The sequence below is a fragment of the Oncorhynchus mykiss genome, chromosome 11, assembly GCF_013265735.2.
Source record: "Oncorhynchus mykiss isolate Arlee chromosome 11, USDA_OmykA_1.1, whole genome shotgun sequence".
NCBI lineage: Eukaryota > Metazoa > Chordata > Actinopteri > Salmoniformes > Salmonidae > Oncorhynchus > Oncorhynchus mykiss.
Window position 1 is genome coordinate 3,312,624 of NC_048575.1, and position 23,365 is coordinate 3,335,988.

The window sequence follows — 23,365 nt, forward strand, 5'->3', positions numbered from 1 at the left end:
GGCCATATATATTACGTGATCTGGACATGCAGGATGATACAGGGATGACAGGGGATAACACCATACGGTACAGGGATGACACCATACGGTACAGGGATGACACCATACGGTACAGGGATGACAGCACCCAGGTCAGAGTTAGATAGAGGACTCTAGAACCCAGGTCAGAGTTAGATAGAGGACTCTAGAACCCAGGTCAGAGTTAGATAGAGGACTCTAGAACCCAGGTCAGAGATAGATAGAGGACTCTAGAACCCAGGTCAGAGTTAGATAGAGGACTCTAGAACCCAGGTCAGAGTTAGATAGAGGACTCTAGAACCCAGGTCAGAGATAGATAGAGGACTAGAACCCAGGTCAGAGTTAGATAGAGGACTAGAACCCAGGTCAGAGTTAGATAGAGGACTCTAGAACCCAGGTCAGAGTTAGATAGAGGACTCTAGATGCATAAAAACCATTTAAATATGGACGTTGCCAATGACGGCTTCCGCCAATTGAAAGTATTCAACCCCCGCCTCCAACTAACCCCCGCCTCCAACTAACCCGCCGCCTCCAACTAACCCCCGCCTCCAACTAACCCGCCGCCTCCAACTAACCCGCCGCCTCCAACTAACCCCCCGCCTCCAACTAACCCCCCGCCTCCAACTAACCCCCCGCCTCCAACTAACCCCCCGCCTCCAACTAACCCCCCGCCTCCAACTAACCCCCCGCCTCCAACTAACCCCCCGCCTCCAACTAACCCCCCGCCTCCAACTAACCCCCGGTCAGTCAGAGAGATTGCAGAAGTGGTCCTGCAGTGTTTTCCAATCCAGGTCCTGGGAACTCAAATAGGTGAAGATTTTAGTAACTAAATGGATAATCTTGTGGGTACCCAGGACCCCGTGTTAACACTGTGCTACTGTATACTGTTGAAAGGGAAGACACAGAAATAGTCTATGGATTGGCTTCAGTTTTACTCACACACCATCCCACTTTGAATAAATCAAACCTGTCCTCCATTTACTGTAAATATGCAGTAACTCAGTAGGTCTAACTAGGCAAATCCCTGCCCTTCAGAGGAAGGCCCCACCACAGCACTCCATAACACTTCCTCATACATTGGAGGACGTATTTCGATGAACAAGCTGCAGGTTGGTTATGAGGTGGGTCTGATTGATGCTAAGTGGCTAAGGCTAACGATCTCTGGCAGAGGAAGGAAGCTACCTCCCCTGTAATTTACAGAAGGTTTGGCACTGTACACTATGTCCCGGTTTACTTCAAATAATAACCATGACATTTTCTTTCTCTCCAGATAGTTGAAAATACGTGTTTATTTTTTTATTTTATTTATTTTAAATGTGGGAACTTGTTTGCTGTCTGACTTGGGAGACTGCTGCTCTGTGTGCTGCAGCAGGGTGGGGGAAGGCCGTGAAACGGGAGGGAGGGGGTAGTAGCCCCCCCCATAGGTCATCCGTCATTGAGACTAGTTGCCCCCGTAGGTCATCCGTCATTGAGACTAGTTGCCCCCGTAGGTCATCCGTCATTTAGACTAGTTGCGCCCGTAGGTCATCCGTCATTGAGACTAGTTGCCCCCGTTGGTCGTCCGTCATTGAGACTAGTTGCCCCCGTTGGTCGTCCGTCATTGAGACTAGTTGCCCCCGTAGGTCGTCCGTCATTTAGACTAGTTGCCCCCGTAGGTCGTCCGTCATTTAGACTAGTTGCCTCCGTAGGTCGTCCGTCATTTAGACTAGTTGCCCCCGTAGGTTATCCATCCTACCAGCTGGTAGTGACTGTCTAGATCAGGTCCTAATGGAGCCCTGTTCTGTTCCTCTCCTGACTGACAGCCCCCTCAGGGCAGAAGGGTTTCCTGCAGAGCCCCCTCAGGGCAGAAGGGTTTCCTGCAGAGCCCCCTCAGGGCAGAAGGGTTTCCTGCAGAGCCCCCTCAGGGCAGAAGGGTTTCCTGCAGAGCCCCCTCAGGGCAGAAGGGTTTCCTGCAGAGCCCCCTCAGGGCAGAAGGGTTTCCTGCAGAGCCCCCTCAGGGCAGAAGGGTTTCCTGCAGAGCCCCCTCAGGGCAGAAGGGTTTCCTGCAGAGCCCCCTCAGGGCAGAAGGGTTTCCTGCGGAGCCCCCTCAGGGCAGAAGGGTTTCCTGCGGAGCCCCCTCAGGGCATAAGGGTTTCCTGCACCTTCAACACTAGAACCTCCTGGCCTTTCAGCCTATCAGTACCCGCTAGCGAAGCGTCATCTTTAGCATACGCATCAGATGCATATCAACCTGCAAGGTGCCCAAGCATGAGCACCAAGGCTTGATAAATAGTGGACTAACAACTGTCATTCCTAGTGAAAAAAACGTAGGCCTTAAAGACAACTTGACATATTCAGTTAATGATGCGTCACCATTCTAACAGTCTAATAAATACATGACTGGACAGGGGCGCAGCAATGGCTGGGCCTGGGAGGGCATAGGCCCACCCACTGGGGAGCCAGACCCAGCCAATCAGAATGAGTTTACAGACGATTCCAGGGGTGAAGAAAAAGGATGTGGAGGTCCTGGGCTGGAGTGGTTAAACGTGGTCTCTGGTTGTGAGGCCGGTTGGACTTACTGCCAAATTCCTTCTTTTTTTTAAACGACTTTATTTTTATTGCACCTTTATTTAACCAGGTAGGCCAGTTGAGAACACCTTTATTTAACCAGGTAGGCTAGTTGAGAACACCTTTATTTAACCAGGTAGGCTAGTTGAGAACACCTTTATTTAACCTGGTAGGCTAGTTGAGAACACCTTTATTTAACCAGGTAGGCTAGTTGAGAACACCTTTATTTAACCTGGTAGGCTAGTTGAGAACACCTTTATTTAACCAGGTAGGCTAGTTGAGAACACCTTTATTTAACCAGGTAGGCCAGTTGAGAACACCTTTATTTAACCAGGTAGGCTAGTTGAGAACACCTTTATTTAACCAGGTAGGCTAGTTGAGAACACCTTTATTTAACCAGGTAGGCTAGTTGAGAACACCTTTATTTAACCAGGTAGGCTAGTTGAGAACACCTTTAATTAACCAGGTAGGCTAGTTGAGAACACCTTTATTTAACCAGGTAGGCTAGTTGAGAACACCTTTATTTAACCTGGTAGGCTAGTTGAGAACACCTTTATTTAACCAGGTAGGCTAGTTGAGAACACCTTTATTTAACCAGGTAGGCCAGTTGAGAACACCTTTATTTAACCTGGTAGGCTAGTTGAGAACACCTTTATTTAACCTGGTAGGCTAGTTGAGAACACCTTTATTTAACCAGGTAGGCTAGTTGAGAACACCTTTATTTAACCAGGTAGGCTAGTTGAGAACACCTTTATTTAACCAGGTAGGCTAGTTGAGAACACCTTTATTTAACCAGGTAGGCTAGTTGAGAACACCTTTATTTAACCAGGTAGGCTAGTTGAGAACACCTTTATTTAACCTGGTAGGCTAGTTGAGAACACCTTTATTTAACCAGGTAGGCCAGTTGAGAACACCTTTATTTAACCTGGTAGGCTAGTTGAGAACACCTTTATTTAACCTGGTAGGCTAGTTGAGAACACCTTTATTTAACCTGGTAGGCTAGTTGAGAACACCTTTATTTAACCAGGTAGGCCAGTTGAGAACACCTTTATTTAACCAGGTAGGCCAGTTGAGAACACCTTTATTTAACCTGGTAGGCTAGTTGAGAACACCTTTATTTAACCAGGTAGGCTAGTTGAGAACACCTTTATTTAACCAGGTAGGCTAGTTGAGAACACCTTTATTTAACCAGGTAGGCTAGTTGAGAACACCTTTATTTAACCAGGTAGGCTAGTTGAGAACACCTTTATTTAACCAGGTAGGCTAGTTGAGAACACCTTTATTTAACCAGGTAGGCTAGTTGAGAACACCTTTATTTAACCAGGTAGGCTAGTTGAGAACACCTTTAATTAACCAGGTAGGCTAGTTGAGAACACCTTTATTTAACCAGGTAGGCTAGTTGAGAACACCTTTATTTAACCTGGTAGGCTAGTTGAGAACACCTTTATTTAACCAGGTAGGCTAGTTGAGAACACCTTTATTTAACCAGGTAGGCCAGTTGAGAACACCTTTATTTAACCTGGTAGGCTAGTTGAGAACACCTTTATTTAACCTGGTAGGCTAGTTGAGAACACCTTTATTTAACCAGGTAGGCTAGTTGAGAACACCTTTATTTAACCAGGTAGGCCAGTTGAGAACACCTTTATTTAACCAGGTAGGCTAGTTGAGAACACCTTTATTTAACCAGGTAGGCTAGTTGAGAACACCTTTATTTAACCAGGTAGGCTAGTTGAGAACACCTTTATTTAACCTGGTAGGCTAGTTGAGAACACCTTTATTTAACCAGGTAGGCCAGTTGAGAACACCTTTATTTAACCTGGTAGGCTAGTTGAGAACACCTTTATTTAACCTGGTAGGCTAGTTGAGAACACCTTTATTTAACCTGGTAGGCTAGTTGAGAACACCTTTATTTAACCAGGTAGGCCAGTTGAGAACACCTTTATTTAACCAGGTAGGCTAGTTGAGAACACCTTTATTTAACCTGGTAGGCTAGTTGAGAACACCTTTATTTAACCAGGTAGGCTAGTTGAGAACACCTTTATTTAACCAGGTAGGCTAGTTGAGAACACCTTTATTTAACCAGGTAGGCTAGTTGAGAACACCTTTATTTAACCAGGTAGGCTAGTTGAGAACACCTTTATTTAACCAGGTAGGCTAGTTGAGAACACCTTTATTTAACCAGGTAGGCTAGTTGAGAACACCTTTATTTAGCCAGGTAGGCTAGTTGAGAACACCTTTATTTAACCAGGTAGGCTAGTTGAGAACACCTTTATTTAACCAGGTAGGCTAGTTGAGAACACCTTTATTTAACCAGGTAGGCTAGTTGAGAACACCTTTATTTAACCAGGTAGGCTAGTTGAGAACAAGTTCTCATTTGCAACTGCGACGTGGTCAAGATAAAGCATAGCAGTGTGAACAGACAACACAGAGTTACACATGGAGTAAACAATTAACAAGTCAATAATACAGTAGAAAAAAAGGAGTCTATATACATTGTGTGCAAAAGGCATGAGGAGGTAGGCGAATAATTACAATTTAGCAGATTAACACTGGAGTGATAAATGATCAGATGAACATGTGCAGGTAGCGATACTGGTGTGCAAAAGAGCAGAAGAGTAAATAGATATAAACAGTATGGGGATGAGGTAGGTAAAAATGGGTGGGCTATTTACCGATAGACTATGTACAGCTGCAGCGATCGGTTAGCTGCTCAGATAGCAGATATTTGAAGTTGGTGAGGGAGATAAGTCTCCAACTTCAGCGATTTTTGCAATTCGTTCCAGTCACAGGCAGCAGAGAACTGGAACGAAAAGAGGCCAAATGAGGTGTTGGCTTTAGGGATGATCAGTGAGATACACCTGCTGGAGCGCGTGCTACGGGTGGGTGTTGCCATCATGACCAGTGAACTGAGATAAGGCGGAGCTTTACCTAGCATGGACTTGTAGATGACCTGGAGCCAGTGGGTCTGGCGACGAATATGTAGCGAGGGAGTGTTGGAAGCGACAAAACTGCACATTTTAAAGTGGCCTTTTGTTGTCCCCAGCACAAGGTGCACCTTTGTAATGATCATGCTGTTTAACCTACTTCTTGATTTGCCACACCTGTCAGGTGGATGGATTATCTTGGCAAAGGAGAAATGCTCACTAACAGGGATGTACACACATTTATACACAACATTTGAGAGAAATAAGAAAATAGTCAAAATAAATAAAAACCCTTGAATGAGTAGGTGTCCAAACCTTTGACTGGTTCTGTATAGAAATAAAGAAACTTCAAAATAAATAGTTTCAACGGTACAGTATACTGCCCAAGCCTAGTTAATACAATACCCCAGTATACGGTATACTGCCCAAGCCTAGTTAATACAATACCCCAGTATACTGCCCAAGCCTAGTTTATACAATACCCCAGTATACTGCCCAAGCCTAGTTTATACAATACCCCAGTATACGGTATACTGCCCAAGCCTAGTTTATACAATACCCCAGTATACGGTATACCGCCCAAGCCTAGTTTATACAATACCCCAGTATACGGCATACTGCCCAAGCCTAGTTTATACAATACCCCAGTATACGGCATACTGCCCAAGCCTAGTTTATACAATACCCCAGTATACGGCATACTGCCCAAGCCTAGTTTATACAATACCCCAGTATACGGTATACTGCCCAAGCCTAGTTTATACAATACCCCAGTATACGGTATACTGCCCAAGCCTAGTTTATACAATACCCCAGTATACGGTATACTGCCCAAGCCTAGTTTATACAATACCCCAGTATACAGTATACTGCCCAAGCCTAGTTTATACAATACCCCAGTATACGGTATACTGCCCAAGCCTAGTTTATACAATACCCCAGTATACTGCCCAAGCCTAGTTTATACAATACCCCAGTATACTGCCCAAGCCTAGTTTATACAATACCCCAGTATACGGTATACTGCCCAAGCCTAGTTTATACAATATCCCAGTATACGGTATACTGCCCAAGCCTAGTTTATACACGTACATTTTTAAGCTGAACATTCTGGTGAAATTCTCACACTGTAGAGCTCTGGGAAAAGACCTAACAGTATAACTGGCACCTGGCTTCTCTAAAACATGTCAGCAGGCTTAACACTGCATCTCAATCAGAAGGTAATAACCAATAGGAAACAACGAAAACACCTTAACCTTTTAAATACAGTAACACAGAGGAAACACGAGAAGAGAACAGGGAATTAAAAAGGCCTTAGTTCCTACCTGTAGTAGGAGGGGCTCAGGGTTGAAGGCCAGGGTCATCAGTAACTGCATCCTCTCGGTGTCCTTCAGGTTCTTCAGCAGGAAGCTGCCAGAGTCTTTGGTTTCGGCATAACGTCGCACCACCCTGTCCAGCAGCCTCTGGGAGGGGCAGTGCACCAGGTCAGACCAGCCCTCTACCACCTCAGGGGTCAGCAGCCTCACGTCCCCGTTCAGCCTGGCGAACTCCGTCTTGTACATGGCCTGGATGAGGTCGCAGCGCGGGCGGCCAGTAGCTCTCTTACAGATCTTCTGGTCGATGTCCGCCAGCTCCTGATTGGATCCCAGGCGTTTGAGCACCACGCGCCTCGTCCCCTCGCGCGGCTCTCCATACTGGGCGAAGTACACGTTCTTGACGTTGAAGACATCCAGGAAGCGCAGGCGTCCCCAGGTCTCGAAAGACACCTGGCCGTTCATGAACTTCCTGCACCAGCTGGTGCCGAAGCAGGCGGGGCACTTGTTGAGGTTGATGAACCGGCGGTCCGTCAGCTCGTTCTTCTGGAAGGAGGCGAACAGGTTGTGGGTGTTCATCAGGAGGATAACAAACAGACCCACCACCAGCAGAAGCTTCAGACAACGGTAGAGACGACCCAGCTTCAGAGGCAGGAAACGCAGCATGGTGGGGCAGGATGGAGAGTTTAGGGGAACTGTTGAGAGTATTGTTGGGACGGGGTGGCTATCCTAGCCTCACAGCCTCTCGGTCATGTTTCACTGGGGCATCAGAGGGCCTGGTAGGGGTGAGGCTGGCACACTGGCCCCATGCCAAGATCTGGCACAGGTCTGTGAGTCATGTTCTCCCCGTCTGTGTCTGTTGAACCTTGAGCCTCGACCGGTGAGCCTGCAACCAAGCAGAGAGAGACAAAGAGAGAGAGGAGAACATTACACAAGACGCCAGCGAAATACAAGGATACATTTCACAACAGTTACTCCATATGTCTCTTTTGATTCATAATAACCTCATCTCTGGGCTTCCTTCTATACAGAAACGAGATGGCCCACAGCCCCTCTCCTTCTATACAGAAACGAGATGGCCCACAGCCCCTCTCCTTCTATACAGAAACGAGATGGCCCGCAGCCCCTCTCCTTCTATACAGAAACGAGATGGCCCGCAGCCCCTCTCCTTCTATACCGAAACGAGATGGCCCACAGCCCCTCTCCTTCTATACAGAAACGAGATGGCCCACAGCCCCTCTCCTTCTATACAGAAACGAGATGGCCCGCAGCCCCTCTCCTTCTATACAGAAACGAGATGGCCCACAGCCCCTCTCCTTCTATACCGAAACGAGATGGCCCACAGCCCCTCTCCTTCTATACAGAAACGAGATGGCCCGCAGCCCCTCTCCTTCTATACCGAAACGAGATGGCCCACAGCCCCTCTCCTTCTATACAGAAACGAGATGGCCCACAGCCCCTCTCCTTCTATACAGAAACGAGATGGCCCGCAGCCCCTCTCCTTCTATACAGAAACGAGATGGCCCACAGCCCCTCTCCTTCTATACCGAAACGAGATGGCCCACAGCCCCTCTCCTTCTATACAGAAACGAGATGGCCCGCAGCCCCTCTCCTTCTATACAGAAACGAGATGGCCCGCAGCCCCTCTCCTTCTATACAGAAATGAGATGGCCCGCAGCCCCTCTCCTTCTATACAGAAACGAGATGGCCCGCAGCCCCTCTCCTTCTATACCGAAACGAGATGGCCCACAGCCCCTCTCCTTCTATACAGAAACAAGATGGCCCACAGCCCCTCTCCTTCTATACAGAAACGAGATGGCCCGCAGCCCGTCTCCTTCTATACCGAAACGAGATGGCCCGCAGCCCCTCTCCTTCTATACAGAAACGAGATGGCCCGCAGCCCCTCTCCTTCTATACCGAAACGAGATGGCCCACAGCCCCTCTCCTTCTATACAGAAACGAGATGGCCCACAGCCCCTCTCCTTCTATACAGAAACGAGATGGCCCACAGCCCCTCTCCTTCTATACAGAAACGAGATGGCCCTCGGCCCCTCTCCTTCTATACAGAAACAAGATGGCCCACAGCCCCTCTCCTTCTATACAGAAACGAGATGGCCCGCAGCCCCTCTCCTTCTATACAGAAACGAGATGGCCCACAGCCCGTCTCCTTCTATACCGAAACGAGATGGCCCGCAGCCCCTCTCCTTCTATACAGAAACGAGATGGCCCACAGCCCCTCTCCTTCTATACCGAAACGAGATGGCCCACAGCCCCTCTCCTTCTATACAGAAACGAGATGGCCCACAGCCCCTCTCCTTCTATACAGAAACGAGATGGCCCTCGGCCCCTCTCCTTCTATACAGAAACGAGATGGCCCGCAGCCCCTCTCCTTCTATACAGAAACGAGATGGCCCACAGCCCCTCTCCTTCTATACCGAAACGAGATGGCCCACAGCCCCTCTCCTTCTATACAGAAACGAGATGGCCCGCAGCCCCTCTCCTTCTATACAGAAACGAGATGGCCCGCAGCCCCTCTCCTTCTATACAGAAACGAGATGGCCCACAGCCCCTCTCCTTCTATACCGAAACGAGATGGCCCGCAGCCCCTCTCCTTCTATACAGAAACGAGATGGCCCACAGCCCGTCTCCTTCTATACCGAAACGAGATGGCCCACAGCCCCTCTCCTTCTATACAGAAACGAGATGGCCCACAGCCCCTCTCCTTCTATACCGAAACGAGATGGCCCACAGCCCCTCTCCTTCTATACAGAAACGAGATGGCCCACAGCCCCTCTCCTTCTATACAGATACGAGATGGCCCACAGCCCCTCTCCTTCTATACAGAAACGAGATGGCCCACAACCTCCAATAAAACATTATTTTAAATGTTGGTACGTTGAGGCGATGTCCCACATGGGCTGGGCGATATATCAAATTATTTGGATTAATTCAAAATGTATACTTAAGCAAAATATTCCAAATGCCTGCATGGCAAGAATCAAGTTTTGTTTTTTGTTTGTTTTTCTGAGCGTTTATGTCCACTTTCTGTCTCGTCTATTTGGTCTCATCTCCTTCTGAGTCCACCTTCTGATTTATACACACCTCTCCCCCCACCACTCATAACCGAGCCCCTCCCCCCGCCACTCACACCGAGCCCCTCCCCCCGCCACTCACACCGAGCCCCTCCCCCCGCCACTCACACCGAGCCCCTCCCCCCGCCACTCACACCGAGCCCCTCCCCCCACCACTCACACCGAGCCCCTCCCCCCGCCACTCACACCGAGCCCCTCCCCCCGCCACTCACACCGAGCCCCTCCCCCCACCACTCACACCGAGCCCCTCCCCTCGCCACTCACACCGAGCCCCTCACGCCGAGCCCCTCCCCGAGCCCCTCCCCCCCACACCAAGCCCCCCCCCGAGCCCCTCCCCCCCACACCAAGCCCCTCTTCCGTGGGCTAACCACTAGCGCGTGGGCTAATCACTAGCACAAGCAAATATATTGGTTCTCCCTTTCAAATGGAACAGGACCGGCCCTCTGTGCATCACAGAAGATAACCTTAGGAGTTTAACCTTTGATCAGCAGAGTTGCCCTGGATGGTTTTAATCTAGCTTTGAAGTAGACGGTATAAAAGAGCCTGGTGTCACTACAGGAACAGCAGAACAAAGACCTAGAGAGAGTGAGAGAGATAACCAGACAGGGAGAGACTGAAAGAAACAGATGGTTTGGTCCTGAGGGGGGTAATGTTGATGTATCTGTAAGGTTCGCCCGGGGGAGCCGTTAGCCAGGTTCACCCGGGGAAGTTCACCCGGGGAGCCGTTAGCCAGGTTCACCCGGGGAAGTTCACCCGGGGAGCCGTTAGCCAGGTTCACCCGGGGAGGTTCACCCGGGGAGCCGTTAGCCAGGTTCACCCGGGGAGGATCACCCGGGGAGCCGTTAGCCAGGTTCACCCGGGGAGGATCACCCGGGGAGCCGTTAGCCAGGTTCACCCGGGGAGCCGTTAGCCAGGTTCACCCGGGGAGCCGTTAGCCAGGTTCAGCCGGGGAGGATCACCCGGGGAGCCGTTAGCCAGGTTCACCCGGGGAAGTTCACCCGGGGAGCCGTTAGCCAGGTTCACCCGGGGAGGTTCACCCGGGGAGCCGTTAGCCAGGTTCACCCGGGGAGCCGTTAGCCAGGTTCACCTGGGGAGGATCACCTGGGGAGCTGTTAGCCATGTTCTTGTAGGGAGTCAGAAATTAAAAGCCAGGCGGCTTGATAAGAACTAAACACCAGAAAGGGAGAGAGAAGCCCAGGCTTGACATAGCAATAACCTCACATTACAAGCCCCCTAACAAAGTCTCTGCACAGACCGTCAGCCCGTCAAGCTGGGTCGCTGATAGAGACACGAGGCAGCAGAGCAGTAGCTCCTGACCTGGGTCGCTGATAGAGACACGAGGCAGCAGAGCAGTAGCTCCTGATCTGGGTCGCTGATAGAGACACGAGGCAGCAGAGCAGTAGCTCCTGACCTGGGTCGCTGATAGAGACACGAGGCAGCAGAGCAGTAGCTCCTGACCTGGGTCGCTGATAGAGACACGAGGCAGCAGAGCAGTAGCTCCTGATCTGGGTCGCTGATAGAGACACGAGGCAGCAGAGCAGTAGCTCCTGATCTGGGTCGCTGATAGAGACACGAGGCAGCAGAGCAGTAGCTCCTGACCTGGGTCGCTGATAGAGACACGAGGCAGCAGAGCAGTAGCTCCTGACCTGGGTCGCTGATAGAGACACGAGGCAGCAGAGCAGTAGCTCCTGATCTGGGTCGCTGATAGAGACACGAGGCAGCAGAGCAGTAGCTCCTGACCTGGGTCGCTGATAGAGACACGAGGCAGCAGAGCAGTAGCTCCTGATCTGGGTCGCTGATAGAGACACGAGGCAGCAGAGCAGTAGCTCCTGATCTGGGTCGCTGATAGAGACACGAGGCAGCAGAGCAGTAGCTCCCGATCTGTTCAATAGCAATACTAGAAGACTGATGAAGTGGCTTTGTTAAATTCACAATGGCTTTGACCATGAAAATTGCCCATTCTCAAATAGAGCTCATTAAGACATGGCTATTAGGGCCGCTGCTAACTAGAGAGGGAACAGCTAACGAGCAGGAGAGGAGCTAGCAGCTAGTGTGATTAATGCGTGTCGATGACCTCCGTACGGCGCTCGTCGACATGGCAAGAGACAGGGAGTGACACGGCACTGGGAGCAGCGAAGAGAGCAGACACACAGGACGCCACACCTCTCTGTCTGCAGCAGGTCCAGTCCCCATTACTTTCCTGTAATGCTACGTAAAGGAGCCAAGCTGAAAACAGTCACCCTGCAGCACTTCTCTCCTCCTCAACCCCCATTCCACCAGACTAGCTAAAAAGACATTAGAATTACTGATTTGAGAAATTATGCACCCATCTAGCAGTGCCGCTTTGCATTTTTCCTTGGCTTCACGTAAAATAAATCTGGTTATCTCAACACGGAGAAGGAAAAAAAAGAAAGACTCCTGCACAATTTCTCGTTTGCCAGTTGTATTCTAAATGACATTTCATTGAGCAAACTAATTGGCAGAATCTATATCCATTCCAAGGTGCACATGAGATCACGTGGAACCATTGCCTTGAGCACGGTACACAGAGCAATAAACTATTCATATTTTGAGCATTTCCATATTACACCCCCCCCCCCCCCCCACAACACCAGCGATTTAATACTGTCTGAGCATTTTATTACATAAAAAAAAAAAAAAGCCTCATATCGAAACTTTGCATTCGTATTCAACAGACACAGGGACCGGGGATGGGGAGGGGGGGACGGGGGGGACAGGGACGGGGGAGGGGACGGGGACAGGGACGAGGGAGATTGTAAGAGAGAGGGTAAGTAGATTGGGAGAGAGATGGAGAAAGGGAACGAGAACAAGAGAGAGATAGTGCACGAACACAAGAGGTAAAAACTGATGTCGATAAGAAGCCTCAGAAGGGACGGCTGCCTGGCTGCTTCCTACAACAGAAGAGTGGAGAGGACGCCGGCTGCGGTGGAGGCGGTTAAACATCTCCTGCATGATATGATCTCTATTCAAGTAACATGTAGCGTGTGGCACGGAGCTCCACGAGGAGCAAAGAGATCCAGAGTTCAGACCCACATCAGGAGGGGATATCAGAGTTCAGACCCACATCAGGAGGGGGATATCAGAGTTCAGACCCACATCAGGAGGGGGATATCAGAGTTCAGGCCCACATCAGGAGGGGGATATCAGAGTTCAGACCCACATCAGGAGGGGATATCAGAGTAGTTCCCCAGAACAGTTGAGCCTGTCACTGTGTTTGTTGTGAATAGTACAACAGGAGAAAGCAATTACAATTTTCCTTTACAGAAAATACATTAGTGCGACACATTCGGCAGGAAATAGCTTCATTTCATCAGATGACAGAAGTGCAACACTGTTTGTCTCTTAATTAACTACTCGAGTAAAATGCGCTCAGTGAAAAAGCAAGGTGTTGTTTGCTACAATGACGCACGGCCATCATTTCTAATGTTTATCATAGACAGAATGGAGCGAACTACATTTCCTAATGTTTTGCTTGAAGTTCATCTTGCCTTTTACCAGAGAAAAGCAGGCCGGCTACTCCGAGACAAGCAGGCCGGCTACTCCGAGAAAAGCAGGCCGGCTACTCCGAGAAAAGCAGGCCGGCTACTCCGAGAAAAGCAGGCCGGCTACTCCGAGAAAAGCAGGCCGGCTACTCCGAGAAAAGCAGGCCGGCTACTCCGAGAAAAGCAGGCCGGCTACTCCGAGACAAGCAGGCCGGCTACTCCGAGAAAAGCAGGCCGGCTACTCCGAGAAAAGCAGGCCGGCTACTCCGAGAAAAGCAGGCCGGCTACTCCGAGAAAAGCACCAGAGAAAAGTAGCTACACATCAGTCAGAGCTGTCTGCTGTTAATTGTGCTCATTGTGTTGCATTCTGGTAATTGAAACCCAATGGGCATTCTGACACCTCGTGTATTAAGCCAGTAATACTGGAAATCTCAGCATGAGAAAAGGATTGTATGACGACATGAACATCTGGATAGCACCCAAGCTTAAACCAGGGCTAACCAGACAGAGACCAGGGCTAACCAGACAGAGACCAGGGCTAACCAGACAGAGACCAGGGCTAACCAGACAGAGACCAGGGCTAACCAGACAGAGACCAGGCCTAACCAGACAGAGACCAGGGCTAACTTCTAACCTCTGGCTGTTGGAGGAGAGAGATGCTTCAAAGCCACCTGACTAGGCATGGCCAGGAAACCATAAAAAGCCTACTGTATACCGGGGTACTTTGAAATAACGCCATTTTCATAATTTTGGGGGGTTTGGGGTGAACTAAAGCTCGGTGCTACACATTATTTCCAGCTCAGGGCTCTAGCTAGCTACAGTTTGGCTAGCTAGCTACGGTTTGGCTAGCTACGGTTTGGTTTGGCTAGCTAGCTACGGTTTGGCTAGCTAGCTACGGTTTGGTATGGCTAGCTACGGTTTGGTATGGCTAGCTACGGTTTGGTATGGCTAGCTACGGTTTGGTTTGGGTAGCTAGCTACGGTTTGGCTAGCTAGCTACGGTTTGGTTTGGCTAGCTAGCAAGACCAAGCTTCTTGGTTACAGCAGAGACAATCTAACCTCTCCTGTAACTAGATCCCTGCTGCTTACATTTGTTTTGTGCATAAGTTATTTTTAAAAAATAAATACATTTGAAAAGAAATAGCACCCCTTGTGTTCACTGCCAGTAATACCATATACTCTGGTATGGTACAGGTACAGGAACAGTATGAAGGCATGAAACTCTGGATACTACACAACCATACCTCTGACCCCACAGGGCCTGCTAAGGAGAGGAAGTCTGAAACAAGCCCTGTAAGAGACCTTACACAGAAAACAGCAGAGTAATGAGATGACTGACTGGCTGGATGAATGACTGGATGACTGACTGGCTGGATGACTGGATGAATGAATGACTGGCTGGATGAATGACTGGATGGATGAATGAATGACTGGATGAATGAATGAATGACTGGCTGGCTGAATGAATGACTGGCTGAATGAATGAATGAATAAATAACTGGCTGAATGTGTTAAAGTACTTTCAGCTTGGATATGGTTGATAAGAGTCCATGATTGAATCCAGACCCGGCTGATTGTAATACAGATGTACCCTATCCTAATACAACTGGCAGTGAAACTTAAAGCAATGTTTTCATTTGAACCGACCTCATCCTGCCCACAGAACTTGTGTTTCGAATTAGAGGCCCCAAGAACTCAAGGTGGGTCCCATTCTCCCCAAGCCAAGAACCAGGGAGAGATGGAGGGAAGGCATGTAGCCCAAGCCTGGGACTGGGGTTAAGGGCACTTACATTAGTGTACACTACGAAGGAATCACCGTTTGGAGTGGGCGCCAAATTACCTCATCACAACAGAACTGCTGCCAGAAGGTGAAGAAGAAAAGTCTCTGGGCACCCAGGCTCTCTGAAGCATGGAGCGGTGCTATATTAACCCTGGCTCTCTGAAGCATGGAGCGGTGCTATATTAACCCTGGCTCTCTGAAGCATGGAGCGGTGCGATATTAACCCTGGCTCTCTGAAGCATGGAGCGGTGCTATATTAACCCTGGCTCTCTGAAGCATGGAGCGGTGCGATATTAACCCTGGCTCTCTGAAGCGGTGCTATATTAACCCTGGCTCTCTGAAGCGGTGCTATATTAACCCTGGCTCTCTGAAGCGGTGCTATATTAATCCTGGCTCTCTGAAGTGGTGCTATATTAACCCTGGCTCTCTGAAGCGGTGCTATATTAACCCTGGCTCTCTGAAGTGGTGCTATATTAACCCTGGCTCTCTGAAGCGGTGCTATATTAACCCTGGCTCTCTGAAGCGGTGCTATATTAACCCTGGCTCTCTGAAGCGGTGCTATATTAACCCTGGCTCTCTGAAGTGGTGCTATATTAACCCTGGCTCTCTGAAGCGGTGCTATATTAACCCTGGCTCTCTGAAGCGGTGCTATATTAACCCTGGCTCTCTGAAGCGGTGCTATATTAACCCTGGCTCTCTGAAGCGGTGCTATATTAACCCTGGCTCTCTGAAGCGGTGCTATATTAACCCTGGCTCTCTGAAGCATGGAAAGGCACTAAATGAATGAATGCTGAGAATAGAAAGCAGGACAGAGAGAACAGAAATCAAAGAAGAGGCCGACTCCTCACACAGCGGAGTTGAGAGAAGAGGCCGACTCCTCACACAGCGGAGTTGAGAGAAGAGGCCGACTCCTCACACAGCGGAGTTGAGAGAAGAGGCCGACTCCTCACACAGCGGAGTTGAGAGAAGAGGCCGACTCCTCACACAGCGGAGTTGAGAGAAGAGGCCGACTCCTCACACAGCGGAGTTGAGAGAAGAGGCTGACTCCTCACACAGCGGAGTTGAGAGAAGAGGCCGACTCCTCACACAGCGGAGTTGAGAGAAGAGGCCGACTCCTCACACAGCGGAGTTGAGAGAAGAGGCCGACTTCCTCACACAGCGGAGAGGAGAGAAGAGGCCGACTTCCTCACACAGCGAAGAGGAGAGAAGAGGCCGACTTCCTCACACAGCGGAGTTGAGAGAAGAGGCCGACTTCCTCACACAGCGAAGAGGAGAGAAGAGGCCGACTCCTCACACAGCGGAGAGGAGAGAAGAGGCCGACTTCCTCACACAGCGGAGAGGAGAGAAGAGGCCGACTCCTCATAAAGTAAGCGGGATGTTAGGAGAAACAAAACAGCTTGTTACAGAGAAAGACAAGACACCAGAAGAACCAAGGGGGCAACAGGTTACCCTTTAAACAGAATAACAGAAGGTTAGCAACGATAACAAGAACAGAAGGTGCAAAATGACTTCGTGTGAACAAGGCGTCGTGAGACTAGATAACATCATGTATGGCTAGGTTACTCCTCCCATCGTTACTCCTCCCATCAGAGAGAGACAGAGAGAGAGAGACAGAGACAGAGAGAGAGACAGAGAGAGACAGACAAGGAGAGACAGACAAGGAGAGACACAACAAAGCCATCACCTACAGAGAGATGAACCTGGAGAAGAGTCCCCTAAGCAAGCTGGTCCTGGGGCTCTGTTCACAAACACAAACACACCCTACAGAGCCCCAGGACAGCAGCACAATTAGACCCAACCAAATCATGAGAAAACAAAAATATTATTACTTGACACATTGGAAAGAATTAACAAAAAAACAGAGCAAACTAGAATGCTATTTGGCCCTAAACAGAGAGTACACAGCGGCAGAATACCTGACCACTGTGACTGACCCAAAATTAAGGAAAGCTTTGACTATGTACAGACTCAGTGAGCATAGCCTTGCTATTGAGAAAGGCCGCCGTAGGCAGACATGGCTCTCAAGAGAAGACAGGCTATGTGCACACTGCCACAAAATGAGGTGGAAACTGAGCTGCACTTCCTAACCTCCTGCCCAATGTATGACCATATTAGAGAGACATATTTCCCTCAGATTACACAGATCCACAAAGAATTCGAAAACAAACCCAATTTTGATAAACTCCCATATCTACTGGGTGAAATACCACAGTGTGCCATCACAGCAGCAAGATTTGTGACCTGTTGCCACGAGAAAAGGGTAACCAGTGAAGAACACACACCATTGTAAATACAACCCATATTTATGCTTATTTATTTTATCTTGTGTCCTTTACCATTTGTACATTGTTAAAACACTGTATATATATATAATATGACATTTGTAATGTCTTTATTGTTTTGAAACTTCTGTATGTGTAATGTTTACTGTTCATTTTTATTGTTTATTTCACTTTATATATTATCTACCTCACTTGCTTTGGCAATGTTAACACGTTTCCCATGCCAATAAAGCCCTTGAATTGAATTGACAGAGAGAGAGAGACAAGGAGAGACAGAGAGAGAGACAGACAGAGAGACAGACAGAGAGACAGACAGAGAGAGAGACAGAGAGAGAGACAGACAGAGCGAGAGAGAGACAGAGAGAGAGAGAGACAGAGACAGAGACAGAGAGAGACAGAGAGAGACCAAGAGAGAGAGAGAGACAGACAGAGAGACAGACAGACAGAGACAGAGAGAGACAGACAGACAGAGACAGAGAGAGACAGAGAGAGACAGAGAGAGACAGAGAGAGTAATCTAGTAAACTGATCAAAGATACGAAGAGGCAGGATAAAAGGCAGGATAAAGCAACTGTTGTCAATCTCGATGAGAATGGATTCACTACTGCAGTCATTTTCCCCAACGAGAAGTGGAATGGGGAGAACTACAGATGCCAAGGCCATCGACTTGGGGAGTTAATACTATATTTTAAATCACAAAAACATTAAATCAGAGAGAGAAGCCTCAGTCCGCTCCTCCAGCTAGACTCCCAGCATCAGACACCGATGGATGAGGAGACAAGAACACACACCTGTAATGGAAAATTTGAGTCCTCCAAATATAAGCACCAATTAGCCACGTCCCCAAACAAACGATGTTCCATTCATCTCACGCTCGAACTAAGGGTGGGCGATATAGCCTAACAAAATCATGACTCCATTCACATCTCCATCGTTGTTTGTTCTCTAAATAAGAGAGTTACTGTACAATTAAAATGTCAAATACACTTCATTTCAAACAGTCAGCAATCATTTTTATGAATTCAAGGCTTGTGAAATTATACCTAGGCTAAATATAAGCCTCTCACAACCACAGACCCAATAATTATTTATTTATTTGATCAAAATTGTTTAAACATTTTTTTTTCTCCCCAATCATCAATGATCTGACTTTCAAGTCTATGAAAACGCCCTTTTTTGTAACAAATTTAACCAGAACCATACAAAATCATCATTCACTAATAATGACTAATGTCTTGTAGCAGGCATTAGGCTATAGAAAACTAACACAGGTCTCATCAACAACCTCTCAAGCCCACGCGCTAGTGATTAGCCCACGCGCTAGTGATTAGCCCACGCGCTAGTGATTAGCCCAAGCGCTAGTGATTAGCCCACGCGCTAGTGATTAGCCCACGCGCTAGTGATTAGCCCACGCGCTAGTGATTAGCCCAGGCGCTAGTGATTAGCCCAGGCGCTAGTGATTAGCCCACGCGCTAGTGATTAGCCCAGGCGCTAGTGATTAGCCCAGGCCCTAGTGATTAGCCCACGCGCTAGTGATTAGCCCAGGCGCTAGTGATTAGCCCAGGCGCTAGTGATTAGCCCAGGCGCTAGTGATTAGCCCAGGCGCTAGTGATTAGCCCAGGCGCTAGTGATTAGCCCAGGCCCTAGTGATTAGCCAGCTAATCTTTTCCATTTCATTTTACATTACATACATTTTTTCCACATTGTGTTACTTTACAGCCTTACTCTAAAATTGATTAAATCGTTTTTCCCGCTCATCAATCTACACACAATACCCTATAATGACAAAAAGATAATTTATATATTTGCAAACATTTATAAACCTGAAATAAAAACTGAAATATCACATTTACATAAGTATTCAGACTCTTTTACTCAGTATTTTGTTGAAGCACCTTTGGCAGCGATTACAGCCTTGTCTTCTATTATATTTAATACATTTGCAAAAATATCTAAAAACCTGTTTTTGCTTTGTCATTATGGGGTATTGTGATGTCATTATGGGGTATTGTGATGTCATTATGGGGTATTGTGATGTCATTATGGGGTATTGTGATGTCATTATGGGGTATTGTGATGTCATTATGGGGTATTATGTGTAGATTGATGAGGGGGGAAAAAAACTGTCCATTCCATTTTAGAATAAGGCTGTAATGTAACAAAATGTGGAAAAAATCAAGGGGTCTGAATACTTACTGAATGCACTGTATATCGCGGTTTAGTTTAGTTAGGCTGTTGATTCAGATACATCAACAGCTGGACATGCCTGCAGAGGCACTAGGCAGGGATATTGTTTAAGTTTGTTTCTTAGAACTGCTAGATTAGTTTCATATAGCCTCGACCCCACGCCCTTTCTAGAGTAAAACACGCATCTGACTGGCCGTTTCTAGAGTAAAACATGCATCTGACTGGCCCTTTCTAGAGTAAAACACGCACCTGACTGGCCCTTTCTAGAGTAAAACATGCATCTGACTGGCCCTTTCTAGAGTAAAACACGCACCTGACTGGCCCTTTCTAGAGTAAAACACACACCTGACTGGCCCTTTCTAGAGTAAAACACGCATCCGACTGGCCCTTTCTAGAGTAAAACACGCATCTGACTGGCCCTTTCTAGAGTAAAACACGCATCTGACTGGCCCTTTCTAGAGTAAAACATGCACCTGACTGGCCCTTTCTAGAGTAAAACACGCACCTGACTGGCCCTTTCTAGAGTAAAACACGCATCTGACTGGCCCTTTCTAGAGTAAAACACGCATCCGACTGGCCCTTTCTAGAGTAAAACACGCACCTGACTGGCCCTTTCTAGAGTAAAACACGCATCTGACTGGCCCTTTCTAGAGTAAAACACGCATCTGACTGGCCCTTTCTAGAGTAAAACACGCACCTGACTGGCCCTTTCTAGAGTAAAACACGCACCTGACTGGCCCTTTCTAGAGTAAAACACGCATCGGACTGGCCCTTTCTAGAGTAAAACACGCATCGGACTGGCCCTTTCTAGAGTAAAACATGCATCAGACTGGCCCTTTCTAGAGTACACAATCTGTCATTAAAGAATATCTGCGTCTGACAAAAAGAGGATTATGCAGCTTTAGTTAATACGGTATAAAAATCAGGGACTTAACGTATTCTGGAAAGATAATCAACATGGAGTCCCCAGGTAATACAGTACACAAAAAATGACTTCAGCTATTTAGATCTCTGTAGAACGGACATGCATTACATCCAGTCATGTCAAGCTCATACGTTCACTGAGTTACAGTGAAACGGAAACAGTGACTGAACTCTTCTTCCAGGGGAAGTGGTTAAATATTTACCTATTCTGAGTTGTACCCAACAGGGGGGGGGAAGAGAGAAAGCGTATATAGCCAGAATATGACATTCGAAATGTCTCTATTCATTTGAAACTTTTGTGAGTGTAATGTTTACTATTCATTTTTTATTACCTATTTCACTTGATTTAAATCATGTTTCCCATGCCATAAAAGCGTCAGAAATTGAATTGAGAGAGTTGAGAGCGCGACAGGGAGAGAGAATATAGTTGACTGGCCAGTCACCACAGCAACACAAAAAGCCCTCTGTCAGTGTCCCTGTTGTGGAAGAATTGTTAGTTCTCTAGTCGCTGAGATGTGAATCTCTGAAAACAGCTAAATATAAATGCACTTAAATTTTTTTATTTAACCTTTAACTAGGCAAGTCAATTAAGAACAAATTATTATTTATCATGACGGCCCTACCCCGGCCAAACCAGGAAGACGCTGGGCCAATTGTGAGCCGCCCTATGGGGACTCCCAATCACGGCCGTTTGTGATTCATCCCGGATAACCACAGAATCTCATTTTCATCTTCCAGGAAATTAAAAAGATGAATTTTTAAAAATCTCACTTTCTCCATTTAAAGAGACTATTAAAGAAGACATAATTGATATGCATGCACATATGTTGATATTGGCAATCACAAAGTAAGATTATTTATTTTTTGGTGTGATTTTCAAAGTGAGATTTTTTTCCCTCCCTGATTGGTGCCCACATGCAATCACGAACACACACACACACACACACACACACACACACACACACTCTCTCTTAAGAGATTAATATCGCTCGATCGCGATCGAATTCGAGGTTGGCTCACTGGAATCCAGTTACGTGGTCTCAAGCGCCTAAAAACTGCGCCAAGAAATGTGAAACCATTTTGCAAGGCTGTCTGTTCTTTGCAACGGAAGCATGGCTGTCTCTCAATAGAACCTTCTTAGTTAACCTCAACATTGTAGTCACAATGACCATAGTATCAACAGTTGACATGTCATAGATGAATATTACGAGGCAGCTGGATAACAGAGTTAGTTATATAAATCTTGTCTTAATTGCTAATTGACTTTTGGAGTATTTAACTACACCATTTCAGGAAAAGGACAACAACAAAAGTTTACTTTGGAAGTTATTGTTGGCTCCAGATGAAATGAGATGTGACAGTGTAGCCTAGTAAACAGCCTACTGTCAAATGTCACCAGAAAACAACATGATAGTTATACTGTACTCAACATAGGTGTTAAAGAATGTTGTTAGGAGCCACCAGAAGTGACTGGTTAGTTAGTCTACCCATTTCCTTACCCCTCATCTAGTTTACACTGACCATTCCTATTGAGAGAGTTAACCATTTGTACATCGTTACAACACTGTATATAGTAGACATAATATTACATTTGTAATGTCTTTATTATTTTGAAACTTCTACGTGTTAAAATGTTTACTGTTAATTTGTATTGTTTATTTCACTTTTGTATAGCATCTACATTGCTTTGGCAATATTAACATACGTTTCCCATGTCAATAAAGACCCTTGAACTGAAATGAGTAGCAAACTGGCTATGCTTCTGTACCGCAATATCTGTTTTAGAGGTCTTAGATAAATCATTTACATCTCTTAGCCAATTAATAATTCATCCGATTAACATAAACTCGCTCAAACTAGATACCTTGAGACAGTCCACTTGACAATGGCTTGGTCATCAAGTATAGTTCTGCAAAAGACGGTCAGAACTGTGAAACAAACCTGTATGTGACTTTCTTCTTGTTTCTTGTTGTGTCCGCGGTGTGTGAACGGTACCGTTCAGTCGAGACAATCACTCTACGGAGATCGTTACTTTATATTACCGACGACGACGAGATGATGATGTTTATTCCATTGACAATATAAATCCTTACTAGAGAATAGTTTCAACGAGCTATCCATTCCAAGCATGCAGCCATTGGAGCTAGTCTGCTAGCCTGCTAGCTAGTGAAAGTAACAGTTGTGATGTCGGCTCTTAATAATAAACCCATTCGTCTAACAGGATCTTTCGGATTTCACCAAATGTAATAGTTGCAGTTAGTGAAATGTCGTGTTTTTAGTATCCATTTTTCTACCGGTTTCGGCGTGTAGCTCCGTAGAAGAACAATATGTCTCTGTCTCCTCTGTCTCTCTGTCTCCAACATCTCCACAATAGATTCCGCTCGGACTTTTTCAACACCCGAAACCTTACTGTTTACGACCGTCGTCGTCGATTTACGACACGGGTTGCTAAGCGAATACTCTAAAGTTGTCTCCGCTGCAGCTTTGTCACAATAGCCTTAACTTTTCCTCCGTTTGTATATTTTGAGCTGCCTTGAGGATAGGTTTTTTTTCTTTCTTTTTTTTATCCAAATCAATGTTGTTGTTTTTTTTGGACTGTGCTTTACTTTATGAAATAAATTACACTATGGCAATTTTGAGCTTTAAGAAGTTGCAGCTCAGTCATTGATTTATCTCTTTCTGTCTTCTGAAGAGGCAAAAAAAAATGTGTGTGTGTGTGGGGGGGGGGTGAATAATAATTAGGTTGACGTTATGATAATACATATGTGTATATATCCGTTCTTAAAACATAATGTAT

General features: G+C 47.0%; 1 protein-coding gene across 2 annotated transcripts in view; it reads right to left on the reverse strand.

The window, feature by feature from the left end:
- Window positions 1–22,957, reverse strand: part of LOC110535171 (divergent protein kinase domain 2A) — a 98,414-nt gene extending 75,457 nt beyond the window's left edge. The window contains exons 1-2 of one of the 2 annotated variants that reach the window (XM_036934663.1): window positions 22,863–22,957; window positions 6,815–7,688 (exon numbers count right to left, since the gene is read on the reverse strand). In XM_036934663.1, coding sequence (XP_036790558.1) covers window positions 6,815–7,468 — 654 coding nt within the window. In that variant the 5' untranslated portion in view covers window positions 7,469–7,688; window positions 22,863–22,957. Of the gene's footprint in view, window positions 1–6,814; window positions 7,689–22,509 lie in introns of both variants that reach the window. The other variant, XM_036934662.1, reaches the window with a different exon arrangement.
- Between the last annotated feature and the right edge of the window lie 408 nt (window positions 22,958–23,365).